The sequence below is a fragment of the Entelurus aequoreus genome, linkage group LG21 (genome assembly GCF_033978785.1).
Source record: "Entelurus aequoreus isolate RoL-2023_Sb linkage group LG21, RoL_Eaeq_v1.1, whole genome shotgun sequence".
NCBI classification, from domain to species: domain Eukaryota; kingdom Metazoa; phylum Chordata; class Actinopteri; order Syngnathiformes; family Syngnathidae; genus Entelurus; species Entelurus aequoreus.
Window position 1 is genome coordinate 11,409,178 of NC_084751.1, and position 18,873 is coordinate 11,428,050.

General features: G+C 39.9%; 1 protein-coding gene across 1 annotated transcript; it reads left to right on the top strand.

Annotated features, from left to right (window-relative positions):
* The first annotated feature begins 2,848 nt into the window (after window positions 1–2,848).
* LOC133638903 (prosaposin-like) lies at window positions 2,849–18,180 on the top strand. Its single transcript, XM_062031935.1, has 10 exons — window positions 2,849–2,955; window positions 3,018–3,070; window positions 6,702–6,776; window positions 7,882–8,010; window positions 10,646–10,768; window positions 10,844–10,924; window positions 10,997–11,180; window positions 17,572–17,630; window positions 17,704–17,767; window positions 17,841–18,180. Exons 1-9 carry the CDS (start codon window positions 2,904–2,906, stop codon window positions 17,758–17,760), a joined length of 813 nt encoding a protein of 270 aa, XP_061887919.1. The 5' UTR covers window positions 2,849–2,903; the 3' UTR covers window positions 17,761–17,767; window positions 17,841–18,180.
* The last annotated feature ends 693 nt before the right edge of the window (window positions 18,181–18,873 follow it).

The window sequence follows — 18,873 nt, forward strand, 5'->3', positions numbered from 1 at the left end:
TTTTGTTCAATCCTACATGGGCTGTGACTTAAAGTTGAATTGCTTTGTAGATACACTGAGATTAAGTCTAAATTCATTGTGTTCTTCATGGAGTTTTTGAAACTGTACCATTTTTTTCCGCAGATTTTTCAACTAACTTGAATTGTTTTGTCAAGAGGATCATATGTGATATGTCCTTTTTTCAGAATGTGCTTGTTCTATTTTAGGCCAAAGTAAAACCAAGAAAACAATCTGAAGTTGCCGTAGTTGTATTTTAAAGTTATTATGCCATGATTTTACCAGTCCGGCCCACGTAGGAATAGATGGTTCTCCATGCGGCCCCTGAGCTAAAATGAGTTTGACACCCCTGGCCTAGAAGTTCTGTCCATAAAAGTTATGAACAGAATCGGGGACAAAGGGCAGTCTTGGCGGAGTCCAACCCTCACTGGAAACGTGTCCGACTTACTGCCAGCAATGCGGACCAAGCTCTGACACTGATCATACAGGGAACGGACCGCCACAATCAGACAGTCCGATACCCCATACTCTCTGAGCACTCCCCACAGGACTTCCCGGGGTACACAGTTGAATGCCTTCTCCAAGTCCACAAAGCACATGTAGACTGGTTGGGAAAACTCCCATGCACCCTCAATGACCCTATATTTCTTTAATAGAATCAATTTGCTCTATTTTTAAATTGTTGCTGCTCATTGTACAATGTACTTTGTGGAGAATTTGTTTTCTTTTAGTGACTTTTTCTAAAACGATTATCAATAAATCTAGCACCTTTCTCTGGTGTTATCGGAGACCAGTGGCGGCTGCTGTTCTTTGAAGTTGGGGATGTTCGTTTTTCAGTTACTCTCTAAACCAGGCCTGGGCAATTATTTAGAGAAAAAAATGTGTACGCGGCTGGTATATCTGATTTTTAGGACCACTAATACATAACCTCACAATAATGTCTGATTGAATGCTAAAATCGTTATGACAGCCTTAAAAAACTGAATGGAATTTACATTTTTTTTACTGAATGAGACACAGAGAATGTACATGAAAATAAAGAATGTGGGTTTTACAATATTAATTAAAAACCTCTTAAGGCCCAAGCTGTTTGTTTACATGCTTTTTTTATTTCTCTTAGCTATTTGGGCTTATTGGACCCTAATTAGAATAAAAACTAAGAATCATCTTTTTATATGATATACTTAGTCCATAAGTAACAAACGTGTACTTCATATTTAGTGACATGCTAATTCTTATTTTTACACTTTTTTTTCCAAATTCCATTGTATGTTATACTCTTCTGACACCACCAGATGGCAGTATAAGTGTCCACATAAGCAGGCCATAAGACCCCAATTCAGTAGTGTACACAATTTTGGAAATAAGAGCTAAAAGGTGCTGTCCACACATGTGGCCAACTAAGCCTTTAGAGGTTTTAACTATGAAGGATAAAACACTGAATATTGACAACATATGAACGTCACACCCCCTCTCCATCGACATTATTTTACAATGAAGCGAAACACAACAAAAATGCAACAAACACATATGAACGCAAAGGGTAAAAAAAAAAAAAAAAACTCAGCTACAATCTGATATATGTGATATATCACTAAACTTTAGAACTTTGTTGTAAAAATCTCCTTCCGCGTCTGTCCCTGACACCCACATTTCAAGCTGGCCGCTCTGGAAACGCTCTGTGGACACGCTCCCCACCCACACTGCTTGGTGCCTCGTCTGAGCTGCTGTGACTTAGGTTACCATAGTAACTAATTAGATTACCATAGTACAGACTTGCCAACCTTGAGACCTCCAATATCGAGAGGGAGGGGGGGGGGGGGTTATTTACAGCTAGAATTCACCAACTCGAGTATTTCATATATATATATATATATATATGTATGAAATACTTGACTTTCAGTGAATTGTAGCTATATATATATATATATATATATATATATATATATATATATATATATATTTATTTTATTTACATAGAAAAAAACAAACAAACTTCAATTTCAGTGTTCCGTTGGCTATCCATTAGATGGCAGTTTTGTCCTGTTTAACTTCTCCGTTCATTGGGCAGGCAAGCTGTTTATATTGTGGGAAAGCGGACGTGAGAACAGGCTGTCCCCACTCAGTCTCAGGTCCGCATTGAGCTGGAGGGGGCGTGGCCTCCAGCTCTGGCTGAATACCGGGAGTTTGTCGGGAGAAAATCTCTGCCGGGAGGTTGTCGGGAGAGGCGCTGAATACCGGGATTCTCCTGCTAAAAACGGGAGTGTTGGCAAGTATGCCATAGTAACTAGTATATCATGCAAAAGTGCAGATTCCAACCATTGAAATACTTTGTATAGTTCAAGACTTACGGTCTTTAGAAAACATCACTGCACATCATAATGGCAGCTACACTTTCCATTCTAAAGATCTAAAAAAATGATTTGGGAATGTCTGGCGGGCCAGATTGAAAAACTTAACGGGCCACATGTGGCCCCCGGGCCTTAATGTGCCCGGGTCTGGTATAGACTGTCTGCCTTTGTTTATTTAACAGAGGTTAAAGGTACATTCAAAATGTAAAATTACATTACCAATGCGCATTTTTTTAGGATTTCAAAGATTACAAAGCAGACGGATAATTTGATTTGGAAACATGCAAACCGAAAAAAATGCCTCAATAGTTAGATGCAGTCCTCAACTGCAGAACTAGAACTACTCTGAAGTACATCTGGTGACTCGGTTGCACCTGTGAGGAAGTGAAAAGGGATGGTTCCACTACAATTTTTATCACACACGCCTTCACATTTTTTTCCCTCACCTTAAAACCTGGTGGGAAAGGCACTTTCGGTGTGACATAAAAGCTGCATTTTGTGACGCCTCGCGCAGATTCCATTTCAGAAGCTGTTGATTCCAGACGAGACGAGACGATGACCTCCATCACCTTTGCATTGTTTCTCCTTGCTGGTCTCCAAGGCTGCGGTAAGACACAAGATATAATCATGTAATGACGCAATTACGCGGAATACACATTTTCTTTGCAGCTCTGACCTTTAATGGTGATGGCTTTCAAGACACACAGGACACAGCGCTGGTGGTAAGCGATGTTTTCTTCCCTACTATCATTTGAAATAGTTTAATATGGTATAAAGACAACGCCCTTTCATTTTTAAGTTAAATTGATCCAAAAAAAATTGTGTAAAGCCTATACTAAGACATATTGTATTTGTGTACTTTTGGCATAATTAGGCAATGGCACAATTTTGCATTGTTGAATTGTTGGTTTTTAAGGACATGCATGCACTATATTGAAACAAGTATTTGGCCATGTTATAACTGCACTGTAGTGTTAATAACACAAAAAATATACAGTCGTTTATCGCTATTATTGGTTTCCGGCCATGACTGCAATAAATTAATTCCAGCAAAGTACAAATCATTCATTATGCAATTAAAATGTTTATATCTAGAGCATAAAAAACATGTTTACCACTTTCAAAATACACTACCGTTCAAAAGTTTGGGGTCACATTGAAATGTCCTTATTTTTGAAGGAAAAGCACTGTACTTTTCAATGAAGATAACTTTAAACTAGTCTTAACTTTAAAGAAATACACTCTATACATTGCTAAAGTGGTAAATGACTATTCTAGCTGCAAATGTCTGGTTTTTGGTGCAATATCTACATAGGTGTACAGAGGCCCTTTTCCAGCAACTATCACTCCAGTGTTCTAATGGTACAATGTGTTTGCTCATTGGCTCAGAAGGCTAATTGATGATTAGAAAACCCTTGTGCAATCATGTTCACACATCTGAAAACAGTTTAGCTCGTTACAGAAGCTACAAAACTGACCTTCCTTTGAGCAGATTGAGTTTCTGGAGCATCACATTTGTGGGGTCAATTAAACGCTCAAAATGGCCAGAAAAAGAGAACTTTCATCTGAAACTCGACAGTCTATTCTTGTTCTTAGAAATGAAGGCTATTCCACAAAATTGTTTGGGTGACCCCAAACTTTTGAACGGTAGTGTATATTTTCAACATTTTTAGAGCCCTCTAGATGTCATGATCCGTGGCCCGGATCATGTTTTCTTTAGTCATGTTCTGTTAGTTTTGGACTCCCTTAGCTCCTGTTTTGTGCACCTCTGGGTTTGTTTTGGTTACCATGGGTACTAATTGGGTTCACCTGCCTCTGGTTAGTGGTCGGCGCGCTCACCTGCTGTCGAGCACTAATCAGACAGCTATTTATTCACCTTTCTCGCCACGCTCAGTCTGGCTTCGTTGTTTGCTATTTGCAACAGTTACGTTGGTATTCTCGTTTCTGAGCTTATGATTCCTGTGCTAAGTGGTTACCTTAGCTTCCCGTACGATCGTCACGCAGCCCTTTGGTTTGCTTCCTGTTTTTTGTGTGTGTTATGATTTACAAAGATCAAATCATATCCTACCTTCACGCTTTGTCCAGAGTTGTCCGTCTGCATCCCGGGAGAACGACCCCGCATAAATATGCGACCCCCACGTGACACCTAGACATAAAATGACAGCCTTTAGTTACCTTTACGCTCTAACTGGTTTGGTCTCTTCTAGTGGCCAACACTATTGTAGTTTTACTTCATTTAGCCCGGTGGTTCTTAACCTGGGTTCGATCGAACCCTAGGGGTTCGGTGAGTCGGGCTCAGGGGTTCGGCGGAGGTCAAGACACACCCGACTCATCGTGTAAATAAAAACTTCTCCCTATCTGCGTATTACGGATACGGCAACAGCAGAAGTCAGACTGATTTGCAGGTGTGCAATTTGTTGTGAGTTTATGCACTGTGTTGGTTTTTTTTTTTTAACAAGGTAATGTTCATGCACGGTTCATTTTGTGCACCAGTAAAAAAACATGGTAACACTTTAGTATGGGGAACATATTCACCATTAATTAGTTGCTTATTAACATGCAAATTAGTAACATATTGGCTCTTAACTAGTCATTATTAAGTACTTATCAATGTCTTATTCGGCATTGCCTTACTATAACCCTAACCCTCTAACCCTAACCAAATAACTCTAAATTAAGTCTTTGTTACTTAGAATATGTTCCCAATACTAAAGTGTTACCAAAAACATATAACTTTGTCTTGAATTTGAAAAAAATATATATATATATTTTTCACTAAAGAAGGGTTCGGGAATGCGCATATGAAACTGGTGGGGTTCGGTGCCTCCAACAAGGTTAAGAACCACTGATTTAGCCACATCTACGCTTGAAAAATGCTTAATTTAGGGCAAATATCTTATAGCAGTGGCGGGCTGTGCGTTTCCCACCTAGGCCTTCAGTGATGTCCTACTTAGTCCAACTTTAACAAATACCCCTCAAAATACCATAATGTATGTCACCACATGACCAAGGCTGGAGAAATGTTATAGAGAAACACACTTGTGCACTACTGGGCATTGAATCACCAAGACAGTGTACATAACAGGCTATATTTCGGCACATTTAAAAATCAATGAACCCGCATCAGCATTTAAAACATACACTACCGTTCAAAAGTTTGGGGTCACCCAAACAATTTTGTGGAATAGCCTTCATTTCTAAGAACAAGAATAGACTGTCGAGTTTCAGATGAAAGTTATCTTTTTCTGGCCATTTTAAGGGTTTAATTGACCCCACAAATGTGATGCTCCAGAAACTCAATCTGCTCAAAGGAAGGTCAGTTTTGTAGCTTCTGTAACGAGCTAAACTGTTTTCAGATGTGTGAACATGATTGCACAAGGGTTTTCGAATCATCAATTAGCCTTCTGAGCCAATGAGCAAACACATTGTACCATTAGAACACTGGAGTGATAGTTTCTGGAAATGGGCCTCTATACACCTATGTAGACAAACCAGACATTTGCAGCTAGAATAGTCATTTACCACATTAGCAATGTGTAGAGTGTATTTCTTTAAAGTTAAGACTAGTTTAAAGTTATCTTCATTGAAAAGTACAGTGCTTTTCCTTCAAAAATAAGGACATTTCAATGCGACCCCAAACTTTTGAACGGTAGTGTACCGTATGTGGTACTGTCAAAATTAAAATACTTGTAAAGAATATATTAAATGAGGAAAAATAAATGAATGAAATATTTAAACTTTTTCTTAGTGAGTTAAAAAAGTGAGAACCGATGATTTCTCTGCCCCTTCCTGCTTTTCGCAAATTAAAACTGAGCTGCCTTTTTTTTTTTTTTACCATAAAAATACCAGTACTTTTTTTACATTTACAGTAATATACACTACATTTTGAGGTGAAATTATTGCAACTTACCAATATTTTTTTATACATTTTAGTTTAAAAAAAACTCGAATAATAAAATGCATAAAAAAATTGTGTACCAGCAATAATATTCACTGTTAGACGCGGCCCTCTGGGGCCAAACATAACTGCCATGTGGCCCTCAGTGAAAACGACTTTGACACCTCTGTTCTACATGATTGTTGAGGGTGACTTTGGGAATATTGTATTTACAGTATGATGCCAGTGGTCGCTGAGGTGTGTGTTTATGGACCGTGGAACAGAAAACAGGGCTTTCCCCAAACTCCTCCCACAAAGTTGAAAGCATACAATTGTCCCAAAGACTATGATGAAAATTCAGGATTTAGGGTGGAAAACAAAGTATTGTCTAACTTCTGATGAATTATTTGATCACAGATTGTGTCTGGATACTTGTGTACGTAAAAATGATTCCCACCTTGACTTTGCGTCCACAGGCTGGCAGCCCGTGTGACGACTGCACCCAAATAGTGAACCTCCTTGTTGACCTGCTTTCCAACGCAGACCTCCAGGTGGGTTAGCGGCAAACACATTCCTTCCTGACCGTTATCGACACACTGCTGATACCCTCCACGGTACACACACACGTACATACAACACACAACGCTATCTACAGTTGCCTTTTGTATCGATACAAAAGAAAAGGAGAATTCCACCGCAAATTCCTAGAATGGTATGCCAGGTTTTTATCAGCGGGATGTGAATAGTAGGGAGTTAAACAGCTTCATTCAGGCCTTTTAGTTAGCGCAGACTTCTGCGGAGTAAAAGTCTGCTCTTAATGACTAACAACAGGAAACCCAAATACTCACACTGACGGTCAAATGTCCTAATTTACTAAGGCGACGATTTCCTGCACACCCCACACACTTTGTTTACTTTCCCAGTGTGGGAACTAAAAATGGATGTATTTTACCTTTGACAAGCTTTGTAGGTTTTCTTCATTTTTTAAAAACTGCTGCGCCTACCTTGTCGCCACCCAGAGAGAGACCTGCCTTACACTTTTGTTACAATTTTTTCCCCCCTCCTGATTTGCAGTAAGACTGCAACAATTAATCGACTAAATCAATTATTTGATAAGAAAAAGGCTTTGATTATTTATAAAATATTAATAAATATTATCGTACAGGGATCGGACCGCCACAATCAGACAGTCCGATACCCCATACTCTCTGAGCACTCCCCACAGGACTTCCCGAGGAACACGGTTGAATGCCTTCTTCAAGTCCACAAAGCACATGTAGACTGGTTGGGCAAACTCCCATGCACCCTCAAGGACCCTGCCGAGAGTATAGAGCTGGTCCACAGTTCCACGACCAGGACGAAAACCGCACTGTTCCTCCTGAATCAGAGGTTCGACTATCCGGCGTAGCCTCCTCTCCAGTACACCTGAATAGACCTTACCGGGAAGGCTGAGGAGTGTGATCCCACGATAGTTGGAACACACCCTCCGGTTCCCCTTCTTAAAGAGAGGAACCACCGCCCCGGTCTATCCCGGTAAGAGGCCAAGAGGAAGACTTTTGTAAGGCCTGGCGGATGTGCACTCTGAGTGCTTTTCTAGTTTTGCACTGATTTTTTATTGAATAATAACACTAATTCAGCTGTTTTTTGTTTTTCCAGAGAAAGATCACAGAGGGCATTGGCAACCTATGTAACCACCTGCCTGGGAAAGCTAGCGTGATTGAACTCTGCAAGCAGGAGGTGGACAAAATCCTGCCGATGGCCATCAGCTTCATCACCGTTGTAGCGGTAAGTTGTAGGGGTGTCCCCGTACAACTTTTTCACGATACCGAAATTGGAGCCTCGAGTGTTGGCCGATACCGATATTATTCAGATACCATATTAGCAGGAATTATATTACACACTTTTATTTTGTTGTGTGGAACGTTTAAAAAGGTTTGATCGAATGAAATAAGTCAGAGAATAATAGTTGGTATGAAAAACACTAACCCTTTGGCATAAAAGTACATATTTTTAATATTTTGTAGTGTTAGAAAAAGGTGTGATAAAGTGAAATTACTCAAAGAACATTGGCAGGTATGAAACACTAACCTTTTACACTTTTGAGGTGGAGTGCTAATTTGTGTTTTGGCGACACTTAGTGGATATATTTATTTATTATCATGATAGTAAATTAAATAGTGTAAACAAATGGCAAAAACAGACATATATTACATACACTACCGTTCAAAAGTTTGGGGTCACATTGAAATGTCCTTATTTTTGAAGGAAAAGCACTGTACTTTTCAATGAAGATAACTTTAAACTAGTCTTAACGTTAAAGAAATACACTCTATACATTTCTAATGTGGTAAATGACTATTCTAGCTGCAAATGTCTGGTTTTTGGTGCAATATCTACATAGGTGTATAGAGGCCCATTTCCAGAAACTATCACTCCAGTGTTCTAATGGTACAATGTGTTTGCTCATTGGCTCAGAAGGCTAATTGATGATAAGAAAACCCTTGTGCAATCATGTTCACACATCTGAAAACAGTTTAGCTTGTTACAGAAGCTACAAAACTGACCTTCCTTTGAGCAGATTGAGTTTCTGGAGCATCACATTTGTGGGGTCAATTAAACGCTCAAAATGGCCAGAAAAAGAGAACTTTCATCTGAAACTCGACAGTCTATTCTTGTTCTTAGAAATGAAGGCTATTCTACAAAATTGTTTGGGTGACCCCAAACTTTTGAACGGTAGTGTATAGACAGTGTTGGGACTAACTGTAACGCCGTTATTTTCGGCGGTAACTAGTAGTCTAACGCGCTATTTTTTATATTCAGTAACTCAGTTACCGTTACGACATGATGCATTACTGCGTTATTTTATGCTATTTTTTTTATGTAGTATCGGCTAGAAAGTGAGAAGATCTGAGTGTGTTTTATTGGAGAGTTGCAGTGTCATCCTTCTGATTCTTCCTCTGTCACAAGAGGCGCGTTACGTGTGTGTGGAGGGGGGGGGGGGGGGGGGGGCGTGTCTGTGTTTACTAACAAGACATCATGGCGGAGCAGAAGTCGAGTTTCTTAACATGGAGATATTCTCATTACTTTTCTTTTGTCGAGCACAAAGAAAAGAACATTTTAGTTAAATGTAAGTTGTGTCCTGGATCAAAGATCCTATCTACTGCCCAAAACAGCAATTCAAATCTGCTAAAACAGCTACAAAAGCAACATGCTTCGACGAAGCAAGTAACGAGAGACACACTTCACCACCCACTAAGCAACAGCGGCTGGATTTTAACGGAGGGACAACATTGATAGAGCCCTTGCAGCAAATGTGCTAGAAGACATGCAGGCTATTTCTACAGTGGAGTCACCTGATTTCAGGCAGCTACTTAGCATGATAGCGGGCGTCAAACGGCAAATGGCACGAAAACATTTTCCAAGTTCCTGGACACAGTGGACAGTGAGTACATAAACATGGAAAGCAAGTTAAAGTAAACACTCCAAACTCTGCCTCTGCTCATTATTCATCACTGAAGGTACACACACTCTGTCAATTCTCTTATATACTCTTTCATTCTAGACTTCTTGAGTGTTTGATTATCACATCGCTCTAAATGTATAGACTATAAAGTTCACAAACATAAAGAGGGATCCTAGTGGGCCAGGCTAATCTTTCCTTTTCTCTAAACTAAAAGTGGGGAAATGCGTAGAGTGTGCTGGGCTTCAGTACAGTGTTGATCTCATGAAGACATGATTTTATTTCACAATTCCTTGAGAGAGAAAAATGCCTGGTTAGGCTTTGTGTATGTCATGTGTGCCTTCCTTAGGTGAAGCCAGGTTTACAGCTATTTTGTTATTATGCTGTTTGTTACTAATGTATGTTATGTTGCAGCTATTTAAAATAGTTTTGTCAATTTGTTCTGGCCTGAAGTAAATTGGCCCTTTGAAACATATATTTGTCTTTGTGTGTTGTCATTGGTGGAGCTAAGGATAATATTTGAATATTGTTTTTAATATTGTTGTGCAGCACTTTGGAAACATTTTGTTGTTTATGTGCTATATAAATAAAGTGGATTGGATTGGATTGTGTGTAGACCACATGGCTTAGCAGAGTTCAGTGATGCAAATGCATGTCAAGTTGATCAACAGATTGTATTATTCTCCAGTGCAATAACAGTACTGAAATGAAGGCTAAAAGGGCATTAATGGGAGCTTTAAAAAAAGAAGTAACTAAATAGTTCCTTTTCACAGAAACGCATTACTTTTTGGTGTAAGTAACTGAGTTAGTAACTGAATTACTTTTGAAACTAGTAACTGTAACTAGTTACTGGTTTTCAGTAACTAACCCAACACTGCCTATACATAACAGTCTTTTTCAAAACATGTACCGCAGTTTGAGAATCTCTGCTTTAATAGAACCTCATATTTGTTGACGCAGAAGCCGCAGGACATGTGCAGAATCATTGGCCTGTGCGGCTCCAACGACAAGCAGGAAATGCTCAGCTACTCAGTCAGCGAGGCCCTGCAGGCGGCGGCCGTGACGGGTGACGACGCGAGCGGGGTGAGGCCTCGGAAAATAACCTATCAGAAAAATCCATCTCTCTGTCGAAGTTGTTTCATTTGATGGTTTTGTTAGGCGAGGCCCACTACGTCATGCGCCTTCTGCATCTCCTTCATCAAGACATTGGACAGCTTGCTGCCCAAAGACAGGACTGAGGTAAGCGCGCTTACAACCGGCGGCGTGCCTAATAAAGCGACCTGTGAACTCACGCGCCTTGTGTCCTCGCAGGAGGCTATAGTGAAACTGCTGGAGGACATTTGTCGCATTCTCCCCAAGTCTTACCGCGGTCAGTGCGAGATGGTCATCGGCAGGTTCGGCAAGACGGTGATGGACGCCATCCTGAGCTACGCCACCCCGCAGGCCATCTGCGCCCTCATGCGCCTGTGCCAGAGTCAGGAGGGTCCCCTCATCGGTGGGTCCACACCCTCGCATCGGAGTAGCGCCTTAGTTGTAGAATGTGGAAGGAAAAAACACGCAAGAGCATTTTAGTGAGACTGGTGGAAGTTTCTGTTCCTAATTGGAGGCATATTTCTGCTTTTGTAACCACCTGCTGTGCACTAAATGTAACTTATTTCCTCGTTTTTGAATTAACAACCAAACTACAATTTGTTAGCAACAATACGAGCACGACTTTAGGACCACATCCTGCCTTCAAAACATCACAAACATTTTGCACAACAGACGAACATGCAAAGAAGACTGATACAGTAAGTTAAAGTACCCATGATTGTCACACACTCACTTGGTGTGGTGAAATTAGCCTCTGCATTTGACCCATCACCCTTGATCACCCCCTGGGAGAGCAGTGAGCAGCAGCGGTGGCCGCGCCCAGGAATCATTTTTGGTGATTTAACCCCCAATTCCAACCCTTGATGCGGAGTGCAAAGCAGGGAGGTAATTGGTCCCATTTTTATAGTCTTTGGTATGACTCGGCCGGGGTTTGAACTCACGACCTACCCATCTCAGGGCAGACACTGTAACCACTAGGACACCGAGTGGTTAGTATACGATTGCATCAGAGACTCTGATTGGATGATGACTATGATATCTTTTAGTCCACCATCTTTAGAAATGGGTACCATCAACATTTGAAGCGATACGGTACCAATTACCGGTGCCTAGGAAATCGATACCGGTACTCAATTTTTGGTACTTTGGTGTTAACAATTTTGGTACTTTGGTGTTAACAATTTTTTTTCTTTCTTTCTTTTAGTTTATTTCGAACATGAACACACTTACAGCATAATACATCACACAATTGCATATCATTTCACTTTACATCATGTCCGAAAAGGAGTAGGAAGAAGCAAAGCTTATTTAATCCTACGTCTTTCCTACTTCAGAGCGTTTACAAATATATACATTCATTTACTGACCTTTTTATAGTCAAATGACATCCGTGAATGAGTAATACAACAGTTTTGTAATATGTAATTAATTAAGTCAGTCATTATTAACATACTGAGATGAAGAATATCTTATTTTCAATAAGGTTGAAAGTATTTCTCATAATTATTCTTCTTTGTACTTTGTAAGCACTATTCATTTGAACAACCTCTTAAACTGGATAATATCAGTACAATGTTTAACTTCATTACTTAATCCATTCCATAATTTAATTCCACATACAGATATGCTAAAGGTTCTAAGTGTTGTACGTGCATACAAATGTTTAAAATTAGATTTTCCTCTAAGGTTATATTTCTCCTCTTTAGTTGAGAAGAATTGTTGTACATTCTTTGGTAGCAGGTTATAGTTTGCTTTGTACATCATTTTAGCTGTTTGCAATTTTACCAAATCATCGAACTTTAATATTTTTGACTCAATAAATAAAGGGTTTGTATGTTCTCTATATCCAACATTATGTATCAGTCTAATTTATCTTTTTTGTAACACGGTTAACAAATATTGTTTTTCATACTGAAACTACACTTTTATTGCATTTTTAGGAAATTTCTGAGTCTTTTCGAGTATAACATTAAAAGTCCAAGACGTTAGATGGCAGTAGTCTATAGTTTATGGTGGTTTTTTGCGCCCGAGAAAATGCCTATACTGTAAGTCAGGGGTGTCAAACTCATTTTAGCTAAGGGGCCACATGGAGGAAAATCTATTCCTAAATGGGCCGGACTGGTAAAATCATGGCGTGATAACTTAAAAATAAAGATAACTTCAGATTGTTTTCTTTGTTCAAAAATAGAACAAGCACAATCTGTTTTTTTACACTTACATGTTAAAGTTAAAGTACCAATGATTGTCACACACACACTAGGTGTGGTGAAATTATTCTCTGCATTTGACCCATCACCCTTGATCACCCTCCTGGGAGGTGAGGAGAGCAGTAAGCAGCAGCGGTGGCCGCGCCCGGGAATCATTTTTGGTGATTTAACCCCCAATTCCAACCCTTGATGCTGAGTGCCAAGCAGGGAGGTAATGGCTCCCATTTTTATAGTCTTTGGTATGACTCGGCCGGGGTTTGAACTCACAACCTACCCATCTCAGGGCGGACACTCTAACCACTAGGCCACTGAGCAGTAAAACAGTTCCAGTAGGCAAACTTGCGGTTAACAGTAGTCTATTTGTCGTTGTAATAATATTCATCAGTCGAATAGGTGGAATTAAGTCTGGCAGAGTTTAAAGGCCTACTGAAATGACATTTTTTTATTTAAACGGGGATAGCAGATCCATTCTATGTGTCATACTTGATCTTTTCGCGATATTGCCATATTTTTGCTGAAAGGATTTAGTAGAGAACATCGACGATAAGTTCGCAACTTTTGGTCGCTGATAAAAAAAAGCCTTGCCTATACCGGAAGTAGCGTGACGTCACAGGTTGAAAGGCTCCTCACATTTCCCCATTGTTTACACCAGCAGCGAGAGCGACTCGGACCGAGAAAGCGTCGATTACTCCATTAATTTGAGCCAGGATGAAAGATTTGTGGATGAGGAACGTGAGAGTGAAGGACTAGAGTGCAGTGCAGGACGCATCTTTTTTCGCTCTGACCGTAACTTAGGTACAAGCTGTCTCATTGGATTCCACACTCTCTCCTTTTTCTATTGTGGATCACGGATTTGTATTTTAAACCACCTCGGATACTATATCCTCTTGAAAATGAGAGTCGAGAACGCGAAATGGACATTCCCAGTGACTTTTATCTCCACGACAATACATCGGCGAAACACTTTAGCTACGGAGCTAACGTGATTGGGCTTAACTGCATATAGAAACAAAAGAAATAAGCCCCTGACTGGAAGGATAGACAGAAAATCAACAATACTATTAAACCATGGACATGTAACTACACGGTTAACGCTTTCCAGCCTGGCGAAGCTTAACAATGCTGTTGCTAACGACGCCATTGAAGCTAACTTAGCAACAGGACCTCACAGAGCTATGCTAAAAACATTAGCTCTACACCTACGCCAGCCAGCCCTCATCTGCTCATCAACACCCGTGCTCACCTGCGTTCCAGCGATCGACGGTGCGACGAAAGACTTCACCCGATCACAGATGCGGTCGGCGGCTAGCGTCGGATAGCGCGTCTGCTATCCAAGTCAAAGTCCTCCTGCTTGTGTTGCTGGAGCCAGCCGCTAATACACCGATCCCACCTACAACGTTCTTCTTTGCAGTCTTCATTGTTCATTAAACAAATTGCAAAAGATTCACCAACACATATGTCCAGAATACTGTGGAATTTTGAGATGAAAACAGAGCTTTTTGTATTGGATTCAATGGAGTCCGAATACTTCCGTTTCAACGATTGACGTCACGCGCATACGTCATCATACATAGACGTTTTCAACCGGAAGTTTAGCGGGAAATTTAAAATTGCACTTTATAAGTTAACCCGGCCGTATTGGCATGTGTTGCAATGTTAAGATTTCATCATTGATATATAAACCATCAGACTGCGTGGTCGCTAGTAGTGGCTTTCAGTAGGCCTTTAAAATGCTTCAATTGGTGTTCATTTTTAATCCCTGCTTGGTACTCGGAATCAAGGGTTGGAATTAGGGGCTAAATCACCAAAAATGATTCCAGAGTGCAGCCACCGCTGCTGCTCACTGCTCCCCTCACCTCCTATGGGGTGGAACAAGGGGATGGGTCGAATGCAGAGGGTAATTTCACCACACCTAGTGTGTGTGTGACTATCAGTGGTACTTTAACTTAATTTAAAGTCCAATTTTCACACCGGAAGTATTAAAAACAATCAAGTGTTATCAGTGTCACACCAAACAATGAATATACAATGTTTCGCTAAAATACTTTCTATTTATCGTTTTGCTCCTTTACCCAAAGAGTGCAAGGCTAGCTAGTGTTAGCCACATTGCTAATATCATACATTTCTTACCTTTTTAAAAGCAGGTCAGACCACGAACGTATTTTGTTACCATAAGACCACAAAGTATAACCTCGCAGTTGACACATTTTAAAGCAAAACATGGTTTTCCGCCCCCCAGTGAGTTTTCTGTACAGATCCATAATTATGCTACAAATATAAAAAGTTAACACAGTCAAATAATGGTAAATGGGTTATACTTGTATAGCGCTTTTCTACCTTCAAGGTACTCAAAGCGCTTTGACACTATTTCCACATTCACACACAGTACACGTTAGAAGGCGGGGATCGAACCAGGAACCCAAAAACTGCGTTGTCACGGCCATAATGAGCATTGCTAATATTAGCTTAGCGGGCGAAAGTGGTCGGGCCTTTAATACTTACGGTGTGAAAATTAGACTTTAAGTTAAGTTAAAGTGCCACTGAAAAAGTGTCCGCCATGAGATCGGTAGGTCGAGAGTTCAAACCCCGGCCAAATATTTTTTTTTGATTGATTGAAACTTTTATTAGTAGATTGCACAGTACAGTACATATTCCGTACAATTGACCACTAAATGGTAACACCAGAATACGTTTTTCAACTTGTTTAACCCTTGTGTAATGTTCATATTGTTGTTACTCAGCCAGCGTTTGTGGGTCTGATGGACCCGTTGCATTTTGTGGCTTTTAATGCCTCACAATCAAACACTTTTATGTTAAAACATGTACTGTTCAGTATTTTAACATAAAAGTGTTCGATTGTGAGGCATTCAATTCCACAAAATGGAACATGAGTAACAACAACATGAACGTTGCACGGAAAATTTTTCTGCCAGTTTCTGCATCCCACAGGGATTCTTCTGTCGTGTTTCTGCACCTACGGTTCCCACACAAGGTTGCAACATTGTTTGTCAACACTGTCTGCTCTCATTTTCTCGCACATTTGACCCTCTGATGTTCTGTATACCTACACTCTGTCCTCCTCCTGTCTAGGCCTGTTGTGTGTGTGACACAGAAAACTAATTTCCACACTTCTATTAGCCCCGGGTCCAGTGGACCCGGACATCTTATATGTAATAGAAATTTGAAGGGGGGGGGGTGTATGGTGTGTGGTCATTAAATATGTATTCGGATATATGTTCTTCACAGAAAATGAGCCAAAGTCAGTGAGTCTCAGTTTGAAAAATTAATTAATTGTAGAGATGTCCGATTATATCGGCCGGCCGATATTATCGGCCGATAAATGCTTTAAAATGTAATATCGGAAATTATCGGTATAGTTTTTTTTTATTATCGGTATCGTTTTTGTTGTTGTTTTTTTTTGTTTTTTTATGAAATCAACATAAAAACACAAGATACACTTACAATTAGTGCACCAACCCAAAAAACCTCCCTCCCCCATTTACACTCATTCACACAAAAGGGTTGTTTCCTTCTGTTATTAATATTGTGGTTCCTACATTATATATCAATATATATCAATACAGTCTGCAAGGGATACAGTCCGTAAGCACACATGATTGTGCGTGCTGCTGGTCCACTAATAATACTAACCTTTAACAGTTAATTTGACAAATTTTCATTAATTACTACTTTCTATGTAACTGATTTTATATTGTTTTACTTTCTTTTTTATTCAAGAAAATGTTTTTAATTTATTTATCTTATTTTATTTTATTAATTTTTTTTTTTAAAAAGACCTTATCTTCACCATACCTGGTTGTCCAAATTAGGCATAATAATGTGTTAATTCCACAACTGTATATATCCGTATCGGTATCGGTTGATATCGGTATCAGTAATTAAAGAGTTGGACAATATCGGATATCGGCAAAAAGCCATTATCGGACATCCCTAATTAATTGTATCATTTTTCTTTTAATAAAAAATGAAAACGGGTCCCACAGACCCAAACACCACACAAGGGTTCAGTCGGGGTCCACGTTAATCAATTCATGGTCATACCAAAGACTATAAAAATGGGAGCCATTACCTCCCTGCTTGGCACTCAGCATCAAGGCTTGGAATTGGGGGTTAAATCACCAAAAATTATTCCCGGGCACAGCCAGCGCTGCTGCTCACTGCTCCCCTCACCTCCCAGGGGGTGATCAAGGGTTGATGGGTCAAATGCAGAGAATAATTTCACCACACTTAGTGTGTGTGTGACTATCAGTGGTACTTTAACTTAACTTAAAGTAAGATTTTCACACCGTTAAAGTAAGATTTTCACACCGTAAGTATTAAAAACAATCAAGTGTTATCAGTGCCATACCAAACAATTAATACACAATGTTTGGCTGAAATACTTTATATTTATCGTTTTGCTCCTTTACCCAGAGTGCAAGGCTGCTAGCCACATTTCTAATGATACATTTCTTACCTTTTTAAAAGCAGGTCAGTCCACGAACGTATTTTGTTTCCATAAGACCACAAAGTATAACCTCGCAGTTGACACATTTTAAAGCAAAACGTGTGTTTCTCCCCCCCCAGACCCCTGCACGGTGCCAACATACCGGTGCAGAGACCTGCCGACCTCTCTCAAGTGTGGAGTGAGTAGTCCACTTTTTATGCATTTTTCAGTATCCTTGTAATGGTTTCGTTAATCCTCCATTACACACACAGACTCTCTTCTACTGTCAGACATTTGTCTGGAAGCCCCTCAGCTCCAACACAATGTGAACATCAGGTACATATTTCACAGCTTTTCTTATAAAAACCACATGAATAATCTAACGTGTTTTTTGTTCCTTCCACCCTAGAGTGGAGTTCGTGCGACTGAGCCAGCTAAGTGTTGCTGAAAAATATCTTGAGATAATATTCCATTGATCATCATCTTCATCTTTTTCTGCCTTTTTGTTCCCGCTCTTATTCCTTCCACTTCCGCGTGTCCAACACCCAAAACATGTCCCCCCGCCCTTAAGTGCCCCTTACGATGGTTCCGGTATTGTCCTGTGACCTGAGTAAGCAATACATGACAGCATTAATGTGACACCCTCCAACAGCGGCATTCATGTGTGCATAGAAGGAAATATATCAATTAAATTCATGTACGCCCACTATGATTTTGTGCTAGTCTGCATTTTATAACAATGTACTGTACCACGTGTATTGAATTGATTTGAAGTACCTGGATGAGTATTGAATAAAAATAAAAATAAAAAAAAACATGACAAGATCTGCAAAATATTATTGTACACTCATGTAAAAATGCATATACTGTACAAGTAATACATATATAATATATCCTCAAAGTTTAATAATCATTAAGAAAATGGTGAATGATCCACTTTATTATATTATTACAATATTTGCCCATGGATGTGATTGTTATATATTTGTGTACTTATAGACTAAAAAAAACATCTGTAGATTCTACAGTAAAAACCAACAACAATTTAGCAGCTTAGAAGCCATAATTTCACTGTAAAATGTATGGTGTTTTTATTTACAATTTATTACTGTATACTATGTACTATATATATATATATATATATATATATATATATATGTATATATATATATATATATATATATCCATCTTCTTCCGCTTATCCGAGGTCGGGTCGCGGGGGCAGCAGCCTAAGCAGGGAAACCCAGACTTCCCTCTCCCCAGCCACTTCGTCCAGCTCCTCCTGGGGGATCCCGAGGCGTTCCCAGGCCAGCCGGGAGACATAGTCTTCCCAACGTGTCCCGGGTCTTCCCCGTGGCCTCCTACCGGTCGGACGTGCCCTAAACACCTCCCTAGGGAGGCGTTCGGGTGGCATCCTGACCAGATGCCCGAACCACCTCATC